This window comes from Kwoniella mangroviensis, assembly GCF_000507465.2.
Source record: "Kwoniella mangroviensis CBS 8507 chromosome 1 map unlocalized Ctg02, whole genome shotgun sequence".
Taxonomy (NCBI): Eukaryota; Fungi; Basidiomycota; class Tremellomycetes; order Tremellales; family Cryptococcaceae; genus Kwoniella; species Kwoniella mangrovensis.
The window spans coordinates 2460458-2475868 of NW_027062534.1; the positions used below are offsets into that span (position 1 = coordinate 2460458).

The 15411-nt window shown below is 45.3% G+C and overlaps 6 protein-coding genes across 6 annotated transcripts; 3 read left to right on the forward strand and 3 right to left on the reverse strand.

Moving 5' to 3' along the window:
- Positions 1-353: 353 nt before the first annotated feature.
- On the forward strand, positions 354-3479 carry I203_106029 (uncharacterized protein; the record flags this gene model as incomplete). Its single annotated transcript, XM_019147802.1, has 3 exons — positions 354-430; positions 506-1334; positions 1395-3479. The coding sequence occupies 3 exons, from the start codon at positions 354-356 to the stop codon at positions 3477-3479; spliced, it is 2991 nt and encodes a 996-aa protein (XP_019002720.1).
- A 427-nt stretch (positions 3480-3906) lies between these two features.
- I203_106030 (uncharacterized protein) lies at positions 3907-4587 on the reverse strand (the record flags this gene model as incomplete). Its single annotated transcript, XM_019147803.1, has 1 exon — positions 3907-4587. The coding sequence occupies one exon, from the start codon at positions 4585-4587 to the stop codon at positions 3907-3909; it is 681 nt and encodes a 226-aa protein (XP_019002721.1).
- An 884-nt stretch (positions 4588-5471) lies between these two features.
- On the forward strand, positions 5472-5957 carry I203_106031 (uncharacterized protein; the record flags this gene model as incomplete). The annotated part of the gene is made up of 2 exons (XM_019147804.1): positions 5472-5768; positions 5862-5957. The coding sequence occupies 2 exons, from the start codon at positions 5472-5474 to the stop codon at positions 5955-5957; spliced, it is 393 nt and encodes a 130-aa protein (XP_019002722.1).
- A 358-nt stretch (positions 5958-6315) lies between these two features.
- On the reverse strand, positions 6316-7546 carry I203_106032 (uncharacterized protein; the record flags this gene model as incomplete). Its single annotated transcript, XM_019147805.1, has 3 exons — positions 6316-7121; positions 7186-7395; positions 7462-7546. 3 exons carry the CDS (start codon positions 7544-7546, stop codon positions 6316-6318), a joined length of 1101 nt encoding a protein of 366 aa, XP_019002723.1.
- A 2135-nt stretch (positions 7547-9681) lies between these two features.
- Positions 9682-12111, reverse strand: I203_106033 (uncharacterized protein; the record flags this gene model as incomplete). Its single annotated transcript, XM_019147806.1, has 11 exons — positions 9682-9987; positions 10079-10160; positions 10273-10420; positions 10548-10662; positions 10728-10813; positions 10908-11028; positions 11103-11256; positions 11315-11360; positions 11424-11501; positions 11580-11751; positions 11812-12111. The coding sequence occupies 11 exons, from the start codon at positions 12109-12111 to the stop codon at positions 9682-9684; spliced, it is 1608 nt and encodes a 535-aa protein (XP_019002724.1).
- Positions 12112-12524: 413 nt separating this feature from the next.
- Positions 12525-14897, forward strand: I203_106034 (uncharacterized protein; the record flags this gene model as incomplete). The annotated part of the gene is made up of 7 exons (XM_065517887.1): positions 12525-12592; positions 12665-12752; positions 12811-12847; positions 12914-13204; positions 13261-14336; positions 14398-14685; positions 14748-14897. The coding sequence occupies 7 exons, from the start codon at positions 12525-12527 to the stop codon at positions 14895-14897; spliced, it is 1998 nt and encodes a 665-aa protein (XP_065373191.1).
- Positions 14898-15411: the final 514 nt, after the last annotated feature.

Consider the following 15411-nt stretch of genomic DNA (forward strand, 5'->3'; position numbering starts at 1 on the left):
ATCGACACATGAAGAAGTGAAAGGAAGAAGAGATCTCTACATCTATCTGGATTAGAATAATAGAGTACCGTCGTGACTTCTTTTGCAAGTGATCATAGTCATCGATTATACTTCAGAGTTCGTCGCTAATTCACTCAAGTGTCTCGGTTCATGTTCATCTAGTAGGAGAAGGTTCAATACAGCAAGCCCTGTCACCCGCAGGTCGGGTCAATCGTTCAGAGAGAAAGTACGACACCGAGAAGAAGAGTGAACCTTGACGGCAAAGAATAGGAAAAATCGGGAGCTAGTCTCACATTCATATTCCATCCTATAATCACTCTCAATCAAATCAATCCAATATCATCAAATCATCGATGTCTCGCCCGACTTCTTCTTCATCATCACAAAAACCTTCTGGTTCAGGATCAACTAATATGATGGGCGGTGAATCGTGAGTATCATTCTGCTTCTCTCTTGCATTGACAGCCTCTGCTTTTACTACTTACTGATATCGTGAATTATGTAGAATGGGACGAGTGCATACCTTTTCACCGACACCCTCAGCCTCAACATCCCATCGACCCATCTATTACACCCACGAACAGATCGTTCCAGATGGCTATATTCAGCCTTATAATTCATACGGAGGAGAAATTCAAGGTCAGATGATCACACCGTATGCAGGACATCAGGTAGCTCAAGGAAGGATAGCGGTTCCCATGCATGGTCATCCAGGGAATGTCATGGCTATCAATGGACGAGGATCAAATAAGACTCCAATGAGATCTACCCCACCACCTGCAAATGGATTTGACGATTTAGGTCCCTCGCCATTCTTGCCTGAAGAGGAAACGACACCTTACTTACCAGCCCATTTCGAAGCCTACGGTCAAATGTCGGTATCGCCAAGTATGGGTCAGATGCAATTTGCTCAACAGAATCACTCAGTCTCTCCTACAGATCAGATGAACATGGCGAGAATGGCACCTCCACTACACAGGAATAATACAATGCCTTTGTTAGGACATGGTCAGCAACACCACCACCAACAATTTCAACAACCGCAACCCTTACCTGTAGGACGTCATAGGCAGACCGGTCAACAAGGTAGACCAGCTATGATTCAGCGTCAACAATCGATGCCAGGTCAAATTCAGCGACCAACTGCATTGACAAGGCATGCATCATTACATGGTCCTTCTCGTTCGGCAAGTCCTCACATCGGTGGTGATATTTTCGACCCAGTTCCGCCCGCCGCCAATGGTAGTCCATTGATGAGGCAACAAATGCACCCATTACCTCCTGCACCTGAGAATATGGATATCTCATGGGAGCTATCGTCTTATGACACTGCTGTGAGTTGGCATTGGCTACAGCAATGCTGTCTCATGCTGACCTGCCTTGCTATGTTGCAGTTTAACCCTACTGGTCAAGGTATCTCTCCGGCTCGTGCACTTGGACCTGCTCCCAGCTACCCTCAGCGATTCTCACCTCATCGTGAAGCACACACTATCACGCCTCAAAACAACAAACTCGGCTACAACAATCAAATACATTCGTCAGCCGTCTCGGTTGCGTCCACTGCCACTACCTCATCAAGCATATCCAGCATGAGTGATATCAGTATTCGGTCAGCTCACCATCAGATCAAGCAACATGATGGCGATAGCAGTGATGATGAGCATGATTCACCTACCCGTGGTCCTTCTGCTTCTCGAGCTATGATGACGATGCATCTAGAGGAGAAACGAAACGCTGGTCAAATGCCTCGAATGATCAAACAGATACCTAAATCGACTGCCACTGGTGGACGAACATCTGCCAAATTTGCTAAAGTCGCTGAAGATCCAGGTGTCGAAGGTGTTCCTGCTGGACCTCGACCTATGGAAAGACCCAGTCCGTCCTTCGCATGTATCATCGGACAAGCCATCCTCCGTTGCAAAGCTGGGGGTCTCTCGCTGGAGCACATCTACCGATACGTCGAGACGGCATACCCTTTCTTCAAGAACGGTGATGGAGCTTGGCGAAATTCGGTCAGACATAATCTCTCGATACACAAGATGTTCGAGACTATCCCTCGTACGGAAATGTTCCCACCGGGTAAAGGAGGTATATGGATCATCCATGAAGATGAAAAGTGTCACTGGCCGGCAGAAGACAAATTCATCAAGAACTTCCCACCTTCCCACCCTCATCATGCCGTCTGTCGACAGACGCTGCACGAGAAAGCGAAAGAGAACGAAGCGATGGAGAAGGCTGCTAGGGAAGGAAGAGTGTATGTACCTAAGAAGGGTAAGAAGGGAAGAAAGTTGGCAGCGAAGGATGAAGATGATGATGAGGGTTCGACGGAGATGATCAGAACTTCATCGATGTTGACCGACCTGCCGATGCAACGTACCGAATCTCAACAGGATCTGGATTTAGCAGGATCATCAACACCGATAGCGGAAGCTGAGGATGAATCTACCACACCGAAAGTCACTTTCAAATTACTAGAGCCACCTCCTCTCAACAAACAGGAATCAACAGAACCGGCGGAATTCGACGACGATGAAGGTGAATTCTTGCCGATCGAAGCTGAACTTCCCGATCCTGCACCTGTGGATGTCACCCCTGTTGATCCTGTTCGTAAACGGGATGAACAGATGGCGCGCAACGGTATGATGATGCCACCTCGATTCGAACGGAAGGAGAAAAGGAGACCACTCGAAGTTGAAGATGACAATGTTTTCACTTCAACAAAGCGAGTCAGAGTGGCAGAGCCCCTTGCACCTATACATCCTATTCCCCAAGAGACCTCGGTGTCGATCAAAGAATTGGACGATTCTTTCATCACACCAGAGAGGGAACGACCGATATCGAATAACAAGAATATCATGTCAAGTGCATTCAAAACCCCCGCTCTTATCCAGACTTCCTCTTCTCCCGGCTCATCGCCCATGCCATCTACTATCACTCGATCGACACACCATCCATCGGCATTGCAGCAGACGTGGACGCACGATGATATGGCCGAAAATCACTCTCGAGAATCATCTCCTGCCAGACCGATGCTGGATGCCGCGTTCGATTTCAAACCTAAAGCTCCACCTCGTGCTCGGACTTTAGCGCAGGAGGACGATTACCCACCATCTAAACAGGCTACTCATCATCACTCACCCAGAGCTCCGCCGAAAACGCCCGTCAGTCGATCATCAGCTGCAACAGATAAAACACCGCGACTCCAACATCTGCGTACACCCAGCATATCAAAGACGCCGATGTTCTTTGGTGGCTCACCTGCTCTCCCACCTCCATCGGCCAGTGCACTGCTTTCGACGCCCATGTGGGAAGTTGGAGGTGTATTAGATAGGTTGAAAGATCATTTGACGGGATCGCCAACGCACAGTACGAATTCCGGATCGATCCGGTCGCCTATGCCTTCGACTGATCCTACGAGATACGCCATGTTGTTGGATAGTGGAGGATCACCAAGGAAGAGAAGGGACGTTAGTTTGTAATTGATCTTTTTGGCCATACCATACCATTTTCCCTCATCATTTCCACTTTATATATACCGAACACTTTTCTTTTTTGAATTGTTGAATTGCGCCCAAGTTCTTGCTTGTAATGTACTATTATATCTATTTTCTCTTTGCTTTGCTTCCCCCTGATCGGATCGTAGTTACGGTTACGAGTTTAGTATAATTTACCCACCCAAGTTGTTGTTGAGAGAACATACCATTGAATTTTTATAGTATGATATACACATGTGTGTGATGATATGATATATGATATGATCTACGTAGCGCACAACTGGGCAGAAAGCAAATTGCTTATGAAAATACAAGGCACTACGAGTACTTCACAAGCTAGTGGATTCCATGTCTGCGATTGATTTGCAAGTTTATGCATCTTACACACGTAGTGTACCTGTATATTGTTCATTTATTTCTTTTCTTCCGCTTTCTTCTCGCCACTTTCATCTTTCTTCTTCTCCTCTTCTTTCTTTTCACCACTGTCCTCCTTCTTCTCGCCACCTTCATCTTTCTTTGCCCCATCTTTACTTTCCTCCTTCTTCGCACCATCTTGATTCTCTTCCTTCTTCTCCCCTTCGGACTTTGCACTATCATCCTTTTTCGCACTTTCCACACTAGCCGTACTAGCTGTGTCGGAAGCAAGACCCGAACTTGCATCTGTAGTTGAAGGATTCATAAGACTCTCAACCGTTTTTTCATGTTCGCTCTTCATTTGATCCTCTTTCTCTCTTAGCTCTTTGATGTGTCTCATCCATTTCTCTTTCAAACCTTCACACAATGTCGACATATCCGTCAAGGTCTGCACAGCCGAGACAGCAGTATTGAAATCGGTAGCATCGATACTTTCATCGGTAATGGTTTTTAGGTATGTCTCAGCTTTGGTCAGTTGACTACTTGCGTCGATGCTTCTGCTTTTACTTCTCTTCGAGGAAGAACCACTACCACCATCACTTCCCCGACTGCTACTAGCACTTCGCCGACTTTTACCTGAGGACGATCGACCTGAACCTGAACGTGAGCGGGGTCTGGATCGCGAAGAGGAGGATCTGGAAGAACTTTCGTTGGAACCGTCAGACCCGTCGTCACTCATATCTTAATCGTCTATAGGGGTCTTATAAGTCCGAATGGATAACAATGTGGTATAATCTAGTGGGCTTTGATGGTCTGTTGGAAGAAAAAAGAGATTCTGATCAGTGGCGAAGAGTGTTTTTGGTCATTCAGATAACTACGAATAGGGAATTTTCCTGCACGCAGTTGTTGGCCACTCTCCATATCAACCTTTCATCTCTTCGGAGTAATATCCTTTGATCAAGTAGGTTTTACGAACAAGTCAGCTCAAGACAGCGAAAGAGTGAAAGTGGCGATCCACAGTAACATGCCTGTACTATGTGATGTGTGATTGCATGACCATTGACAAATCATCCTCTACCAAGCATTTGTATCATTTGAGCGCATCCAATCTTGCATAAGGTGATAGGAGCAGAACAATATTACTGAATTGCATCACTATTACTCCTTGAAATGAAGATACATCAATATAGTATGTGCAATCTCAATTTCCTATTACATCAAGACTGCCGATGCATGTGTACGAGCTGACGAGATGAAAGATTCATCCTTTGCTCATAACATTGATTGCTTGACGACCATCAAAATTCATACCTATTTTCGCTGTCTCGTAAACTGGTCCGAAAATGATCAAATCTGGTAAATATACATGGATTGGGTACACCCACTTGCCAGACGTATATATTCACTTTTAATTCTTGTATTTGCTTTCCCTTCTCTTCTCTTCTGCCTGTTTGACCAAACGTCAATTCATATACATACCTTGAGGATTTTTGATTCATTCATCTATCGAATTTACACCGGATATATATCAGTAGAAAAGTAAGTATTCACCAACATGGACTCAACATCGTATACACCAAATTTGGTGGAAGCTGACAACATCACACCCAAGGACTAAACACCATGCTAATCAAAAGGGAGCTCCAAATGGATGATTACCTCTCCAACCCACAAAGTGAAGATACAAAGCCCATCATCTCCTCTCTCGAAACACCTAAACCGAAGAAATCTAAATCCAATACCTCCTCAACTCCCTCTTCTTCGAACGGATCCGCCACACCTTCCCCCACCAAGAGAGCCAAATCGAAGGCATCACCTTCTACTGTGGACCAAGATGGACTTAGCGCCAAGGGGAAATTCGCAATCATGATTATTGAAAAGGATATCGAGGCGTTAAAGAAAGATGAGGTTGAAGCTGCTGTGAGTCAAGTCCAATTAACGGAATCTTTCACCATCGCAGCGCATGAGCTGTTGAGCTGACGTGATCGCTTGTACTGGTGCTTGTGCTGAAAGACCGGACTCACTTCTGGTCAACAAAGAGACCTAGTCAGAAAAGACGCGAAAGGCGCTTTGAGAAAGAGCTTGATGGCTGTTGCTGAGAAATTGTAGGGCCGAACCAGCTAACGCATTCCTATTCAATCGTATTTGCAGTAGTGGTGCAGCACGAATCGTACAGTAAACTCATCGCACTAGTCACTGAAGCTCAGATGAGAATGTATTATATAACTTATGGTCATTCTTATGTTCACATACTGCTACTAATGTGCATAACGCAATAAGGACCTCTACGTACATACAGGTTGTATGGCTCAATGGAGCATGTCAACAAAGAGTGTCATCACTAATATAATCTGAAATACAACCTACAAACTTCTACAACTAATCATGTCTAAAGTACAAGTCTACAATAAAAATAAATGTCGCAATAATCGTTACTTGAGATGTTTTCTATTCTGAACCCTCCTCCCTACTCCGATTCTCTTATCATGCTCAACCTCCTCTGACTTTTACTACTACTAGTGCTTAAGGATAGTCGAGATTGTTCAAGTAATCTTTGAACCTGTTGAGGTGGTGAAGGTTTGAACCCCACACTCTTTATTGTATTCTCATCCGACCTTGGCGAATGAATAGGTGATGTCGTACTTGATGATAGGGAATAAGATTGATTGATCTTCATTTGTTTGGCTCGATCATGTAAGAATAAACATGAAGAGTACTGTCTCTGATGTGACAACGAAGGTGATGATAATGATGATGTAGGTTGTAAGAATGAATCAGAAGCATCATCGATCAAACTTCCACAACCACTTAAGATATTCGATAAATCATCTTGCGGACGCTCGTCCTCGGCGTTCGTATCGCTAACCAAGTCTGAATTGGATGTCGAGTCGGTATTCTGAGAACAGGTCGAATCGTTACTTCCTTTTCGTCCGTAAGCGAGTTTAGAAGGTAAGATAGGTGATGATGCCCAGCTACATTGTTCTTCCTCTTGGTATTGGTATATCGGCGAATTCGCGAATTGGACTTTATTCATGAATGAACGCGAGCTTGAAGCATGGTTAAGATTGAATGAAGATCCGTAAGACATGGAACATAAAGAAGGATCGATACATTCTTCATGCTCGCATCCCGAGCCGTAACTTCCAAAGTCAAAGGGATCGCTGATGGTAGGTGAATTAGGGAATGTCGGTGTGGTCAATAGTGAGTGAGCCGGTGAAGCGAATGATGGACTTGTAGGTAAATTCTCATCGAGTTCAAATGGAATTTCCGTATCTACAAGCACCCACATAACAATCATAAGTAAGAGTATCTCATTGTAGTATAGTATCATACTCACCCTCATGAATTTCTTCTTCAACTTCCACCAACCTCCGCCTCTCGGAGAGTGTAGTACATCTTAGATGGTTCACGTTGCGTTCTTTCTTGGGTTTCCAATTGGGGTTGATCACGCTTCGCAGGACTGTAGGTCCGGTCGTACATTCTATTTTGGGCGTACTGCCAAGACAACTGTCCGATAACGATCTGGTAGGGTGTGAAGGCTCCAATTCTATGGGGAACAGAAAGGAGGCTCAGTAATTCGGTTTCCAATGGTTGAGGCATGGAGAAGACTCACTGTCTTTGAGCTTGGAACTCTCGTTGGAATGGTGTACGAGATAAAAGGTAGATTGTGCGCATCGGAGGAGATATCTACCTGGCATGGTGCTGAGCTATCGATGTCTGTAGATGATCCCTAGTTGATTTGGCGGGTTTGATGATATCCGTGTAATAGACAAGAGATGTGATGGTGTACTGTGATTATACGATATAAAGTGTCTATTATTTAGGAGCAGTGTGTTGTGCTAGGTTATATGGTGTTTAAAACTATCTGTTGAATTTTGTTGGACTGATTAGATGGTATGAGTACCTCTTCCTTCTCATGTATACATAATATATGAAGCGGGAGCCAGAACTACCCTGTCGGACTAAATGAATCCTTATTATAAAGCAAGATCACATTAAGCACCATCACCACCCTTTCACCCCCTCACATTTCTCTCGGTCATGACGGCATTTTGCATTTTATAAACCTTTTGATCTTCTTCCACGGAAGAGATAAGGGATCTACGGGTAGTACATACCTCAACTAAACCCGTCCGGAAGCACAATTCATCTTCGCATCGGAACCCCCATGCCGTACTGCATAAGGATGTTTGGGTAATGCTCAGCGTTTTTCGTGGACGGGCCCCGGGTCGATCGTCGCTTCCCGCATCTTACGGAAGACCAGGATGTCGGCTCAGGGTAAGCTATAGGGATAAATTACCCCGAATGGAATGGAATGTTAGGCGATCTTACTCTTGAAAGAAGGCTGCATAAGATCTGTCAACTCCTCTACAAGATGGCAGGGGAAGCCACCAGCGTAACGAGGTACTAGGTGACACCCAACCGAAGAAGAAATAGAGCGTGTGTGAGAGATACGCACTGGATATACAGATACTGTTCCTCCTGGGGTGTAGATGATCGAAATGACGTATTACGTTATTAACCCTCTCGGTTCTTTTTTTGGCTCTGCACAGTAAAGTTACCGCTTTCATTAAACCCCGAGGTGACACAAAGGGACGAGACAGACATACTGTAACTGCACACGCTCCTCTTCCCACTAGATCAAATTTTCGTTTCTTGATTTTTCCCTTTTTACGTCTTGACATGGTTGGTCCGAGACATCTCCAAACACGTTGTCGTGCTTCAAGGGATTGGACAATTATGCACATAGGGCTCAGACACTTTGTCAGAAGTCACAGGCGTTCGCGTTCACGCTCTGGCATGTCTATCACTCGTCTTTGCCAAAGCGAAAAGATCATCAAGTCACACAAGACATCCGAGTTGGACTCCCCCTTGTCATGTCACGCCAGACAACTCTCATAGTTTACACTCAGATCGTACCATGGGTGGACGATGCGCTATAAGATCGCACACACGCTGATTGCCATGAGCTGTATTCGGAAGTAAAATACAACTTGACTTGATTGTATACGGTATCCATTTTCGGACTCCTTATGACAACTCCGTAGTTGCGCCATGCGACCGGCCGCGTCGTTTTGCCTCCAAGGTGAAAGAAACATCTGTCGTCATATCAGAGGACGAGAAAATTGACATGCAGCAGAGAGCTAGCCCAACGCCTTCGTATATGCATGCTTATGGTATGACTCAATTATGAAGAGGCGGAGCATGTGGAAGCATGGGGTTAAACTACACCACAACATGACCCTTTTTACTTACTAAGGAGTAGAGCATGCTGATTCCGGAGTGACCTGATTGGTGAGATTTACGCCACTGATGTCAATTGACAAACAATCGAAATTTTCCATATCGACTGAGCTGTAATTCCTTTCGGAATCTGAACTGCTCCTGCTATCCTGCTATATGTGTGCTTGGAATTTCGTGCGTACATGGTGGTACCATACATTCGGACCCAAATTACAAATACCGTACTGCCCAGTGCATAAGCTATGTTCACTGGAAAATGACGTATATACTGCATCACATTGGTAAGTGGCTACGTGCTACGTGGCCATGTTTCTGTTTCTGTTTCATATAATGAATGTTTCACCTATTTTCCTCTCGGATGTAAAAATGACTTGCTTATGCTATTTGTCGGATCGGTCGAACTCGACTTCAACACCGAAATGTTTCTGCTGGAAGTGGTATGTCCACACATGGCCCATCCGGAATGGAATGGAATTATCAGCCTGCCCGACGGAGAAAGGTCCACCTACGTCGAGTGACAGTGCTTCATGCGCGACTTATTGTTGCGAGGTCCAAAGCCAAAAAGGCAATACAAGAAATACATTTCGAATCACACCACTCTATATCTTACTGCATCCTCACCCTGCACCTCTATACTGCTACTCCCTCTGACCTGTTGCTCATGGTGATTATGCGAAATCAACTCATACCTCTCTTCTTCCCGTCCCTCCACTTTCGTTGGATTGTCGGTATTGCTCTCGTTCAAAAGTCTATTAGCAAAGTACAAAGACGGTATGCAGATGAGTACGAAGATGATCCAGACGAGATGTCGACCAGGTGAGAATGGCGAGGCGAATCTAGTAGATAACGAGAAGAAATAAGATATCACGAATGGTCCTGATGCTCTACCGACGGCCTATCCCCCGCGAGGTTCGAATGCTAATCAGCCTTCGCTTACTCGAGTGATATAGGAGCTTAGCTGCTGGTGGAGAGATGATTTGACTCACCGCTATACTGAAGGTTATAGCATTGGCAGAAGCGAGATGTTCGGGACCAGGTATCGAATCCAATACCAACGTATCAAGTTGACTAGACATACCAATCGGTCAAAAAGTCACAGTAAGTAACCGTTGTCTTGTCTTGTCTTGTACGATACGAGACTTTTCACCATGCGACTCGATAGAGTGGGTCTGTGACTCACGTAGTTGCAAAATCTCCTATTCTCCTGATGATCATCTGGATGGACATTACGATCCAGACTGATATCGGCAAGTCGTCGCCTGAATGGGGATAACTCATAGCCCATAGTATTGGGAAAAAGATAATAGCCGCAGGATAAGATATCAAACCTGATCAACGAAACATATAAAAAGCACATCAGCTGTGTTTCATACCTGTAATTTATGTTATTGTCGTGAATTCGTCGAGAAGAAAGGATTTTCCGAGACTCCACCAAGGCAAAGACAGATCACGTACAGAGTCTCAGACATGTTGATTCAGATAATGATCCGTGTAGTAGTGGAAACACAAAAATGGTCATGAATATCGATAGGCCCGCTGAGAAGCCGAGAACCAGACCAAGGGCTTGCGTCTGTATGACAGGTAGGTCAGATATTAGTAAAGGATACGTCGGAAGTTTTGAAATGATGGACTAACCGACAATCCCAATCCACCGAGATTCTTGCTGGTGAATCCAAATAGTGGATAAATCGCTTCCCAACTGAACATCACCGCGTTGTTCACTGAGAATTCGGAGTGTCAGCTTACAGCACTATATTATCCAGTCAAAGACCATATCAACCAGATTGAAACGAGAAAAAGGCGAGGATTACTCACTTCCATATAACAGCAAAACATTCTGAAATGGTTCATATTTCAGTAAACCTTTCAATCCATTATTCGAGCTTTTTTCCGAATCACGATGCAACGTCGTGGCCGTCTTCGACCTCTGTAGAGTCTAGATGATGGGAAACAGAAATTCAGTGTATATTTGCGAAATTTGCAATGATGTGGAGATCACTAAGAACTCACCTCTGGAAGGAGAATAATGGCCAGTACACCGGATGCGATTGCTGCCAGACCGGTGATGAGCGATGGTAAAAGGTAAGGGTAATCTGCGAACAGCCGCCAGGAAGTAGGTAGGATACGTCCAGAGGGGTTCGCTAAAAATCCACCTAAAACAGGACTAAGGTAAAGGGATATCCATGTAAGCATGAGCAAGGACATGATACGAGATAGCTCACGCTAGGGTCATTCCTACTGTAATAGCAGGTGAGAAGACTGCAAAGCCTATAAAGACGAAAAATTCGTGAGTTGAAATGGTCTGTATTGTCATTGTCGAGCATAGCTCACCCTGTATCCTATTTGACTTATCACACAGCTCTCCGACCATCGTCCGCGATATCACCCCGCATCCAGCCAGCAGGCCCACTACAAGTATGGCGATCGTATCAACAATCTTCCTTTCAGCTATTCAAGGAGGGAGTGTCATGTGGTATGATCACTCACAAGCTCCTCTGAGGATTATAGTGCTCCACACAGATTTACAGAACCCAAAGGCCACTCCAAAGACACCCCACATGGACATGAGCGAAATCAAGACCGGTCTTCTTCCGTACTTGTCTGCTAATGGGCCGTAGAAAGGGGCGGAAATAGCTTCGGTGCCCATCATAGCTGATTCCTGCATGTATACATGAGCTTCAGACGATATCCTGCCTGTGTTCAAAGAGAACCTACTCACAGCTATGGCAGACCACACACCAACGGATTTCTCTTCGACACCCATATCCAGTATCATCTGATTGATATAGGGAAATACGATTGCATACGTCAGACCTTCCGCACATCTCTGTACAAGCAGCGGCAATAGCTTGAGGTAGGGTACAGGCGTTCGGTGCTTGCTATGAGCCGGTGTGGTAGGTGTTGAAGGGGACTGATAGGCTGGTGAGGACGTTCTTAAGGTGGTGTCGATTTGGGTTGAGGAAACCTCGCCTGTGAGTGGACGAGGTAGAGGAGACGGCTGCCTCTGAGTAAGCGGCATTGTTTCGGTTTCAAGTGGAGTGCCTGGGGCTGTCAGGCATGGACGATGATGGACAGCCTGTCATCAATGTAGATCGTCCGTTCACTCGCCCACTCATCCGACAACCTTGTTCGCCCTACTGTCCCATCAACCATCTATGATGCCATCTAAACTCGAAAAAAAACGCGTGTTGTGCCTGGACCAAAGGAACCGGTGAGTAGACCGATCAAACGGAGGGGGTCAATCGGAAAATTATTTGTTGCATCCGTTTAACATGTCTGTTATGTAATTATGTCGATGTGGAGTAATTAGTTGTCTGAATCTCGTCTCTCTCTACTCTTAAATCGGACAGTCAATGTTCAACATCATTCATTCACCAAGGACAAACAGGAGTAACTGTCACAGCTTGTTGATCAGCCAGCCTTTTACCCAACATGCCCTTCAACGACGCTGTCGATACTGCCGAATTCAAGGCGTGGCTAGTGACGACAATCGAGCCATTGTGAGTAACTGGGAGCAGACATCCTTTCTCCTCTTCATTCTGCACATTGAGCTGATTGACCCTATTGTGCAGATGTGATGCAGACCCAATCGTCATGTCAGATTATATCATCGCTCTGCTAAAGCATGATGCGGTGATGACGGAGGACGAATGGAAAGTGGCGAGTATCAAATCAGGATTAGACTTGCTTGGGTCGTGCTAAATATTTTGACTTGTAGTTTATATCAAGAGAATTGGAGGATTTCTTGGAAGACAGTAAGTCTGATTCTGCACTCAGCTCTAGCATATATTTCGAGAGACTAAGGTTTGAACCATTTTTAGATTCCAAAACATTCGTCGATACCCTCTTTCAGACTCTATCGAATAGATCCTATCTCCCTGCTCCAGCGCCAGTCCTGGCACCCACAGCCCCAGCGATCGTATCATCCTATCGACCACAGCTATCCGCACCTGCAGCTGAATCTGAAGCAGGTCCATCAACTATCCGCCCTTCCCAAAATGGTCAGCCAGTCGTTCAACACAATGATGTGGAGATGGGTGATGCATCAAAGGCACCGCAGGGCAACTCGCAAGCTGGTCCGAGGCGCAGAGGCAAATGTTTTGATTATCATGGTGAGTTGAGTCCTAGCTTTTGGCTTACCGATCATGGCTGATGAGATGCTGTGTAGAGAAAGGATACTGTATGCGTGGTACCGCCTGCCCGTATGAACACTCGGATGATATGATATTACCCTCGCCGGATATGATGTTTGGTGGTCAATTCCCACCGCAAATGATGGGGGGTTTCCAAGGCGGAGGAGGTAGAGGTATGGGTCGAGGACGTGGACGAGGACGAGGAGGTATGGGAGGACCTCATAAGCAAAACGGTAACGGCCATTCTTTCGGACCAGGACCTAATAACGGAAACCCATTCCCTCAACAACAAATGCCTTTCCCTTTCCCGTTCCCGTTCCCCCCTATGCCTGGACAACCCAACCAATTCCCACGGGGTCATCACTCCAAGGATATCCCAAGTGAATACATGGGAGTGAACCGTCCACCATCAACTAGAGATATTACTACGCTGGTCATAACCGATATCCCTCAACCTAATCTTACCGTCCAAGCTATCCGAGATTATTTCCAGCAATTCGGAGAAGTCACTAACGTAGCTATTGAAGGTAAATCCAAGAGGGCTTTGATCAGCTTCGAGAACAACCAACAGGCTTTCCAGGCTTGGAAATCTGATCAGGCGGTATTCGGATCCCGACACGTCAAGGTATTATGGCACAAACCTCTTCCAGGTAAAGGATCAGCGGGTCAAGATGCCCTTGAGAAAAGCTCAGAGCTGCTAGCCAATATGAAGAAATTGGAGAGTGGACAGGGACAAGAGATACAGGGAAATGTCAAAGTGAAATTGTCAGGACCTGAAAGTCGACTAAAAGCAACTTTGGCAGAATTAGAAATGACGGAGAAAAGAGCAAAGAAAGAAACGCTGATAGCGGAACAGAAGGTGTTGTTTAGCAAAACTCAGAATGCAAGCAAAGAAGAAAAAGTACAGATATTAGGCCGTTTGAAAGAGATAAATAAGGAACTAGATCAGATCAACAATCCACCGCCGAAAGAGGAAAGTATGGATGTGGAATTGACAGAGAAGGAAAAGTTGGATAGGGAACTGGCTAAACATGGAATGGAAACTACAGAGGGTAAAGATCAGGCAGAGTTGTTGAAATTAAGTGCTCAATTATCGGCTTTGAGAGATAAAGTGAGTCTGAGGTTTTCTTGATTTGCATGTCACTGGGATTAACCAGTCGCGTGAATTACAGGCAAATACATTGGGTATCAACTCATCTGCACGTTTCTCACCGTATTCCCGTGGAGGATCTAGGGGAAGAGGATATGTATCCAGAGGTAGAGGTAGAGGACGTGGTGGACCTCCTCGTCCCATGCGACTTGATAATCGTTCCCGTACGATCACCATATCAGGAGAAGGTGTCTCATCTGATGACGGAAGAAAAGCGGTCCAGGAATGGTACGAATCTCAAGGTGGTGTGACGGAATATGTAGATGGTGGAATGAGAGTAACGTATCCTGCTAGAGATATGGCCGAGAAGGTAAGTCCGTTCCATATGTTGAGACTTATAATCCATGATGCTTTTCTGATCTTGAAAAATAGGTATTGGCATTGGGAACGAAAGATATCGCAGGTCTGTCAGCAGGGATCAATATCAATTGGTACACTGCGCCTGTCGAGAGTCATGCGCCAGAAGTGGAGATGATGGCTGAAGATGAACCTGTAAGAGGAGAACGGTACGACGAGGAATAAAATCCAATGATAGCTGGAATTCAGTGGACAAGAAGCCAGCATTTGATATCTCACAATTAGCATGTTTTGTACAAATGATCAATCAAAGGCGCGACAGATTGCATTCTATATTGTCTCATCTCGTCTCAACACACGTTTCATCTAACCTCACTCAGGCCAAAACTGACACACACAAATACAAGAGAAGAACGATACCTCACCGACGACCGATCCCGACGATCATTCCGGCATCGTAGGTGGCATTTATACTCATCGCTGATCGTTCCAAACGACTGATACCATTGGAATGACAAAATATACCGTAAGATGAATTGATTGATCGACTCCTTGCGCATCACGGGGATATTCATCACTACTAATCCTGGAAAGGAGGAACCCCAATATAATGTAGTTCATTTCCTATCCTTTAATCAACTGGATATCAAAGGATGATGATCAACACTAACATCGAAGGGATATTCCTGCGGCGTGTACGAGCGAGAGAGAGAGAGAGAGAGGGAGAGAGAGAGAGAGA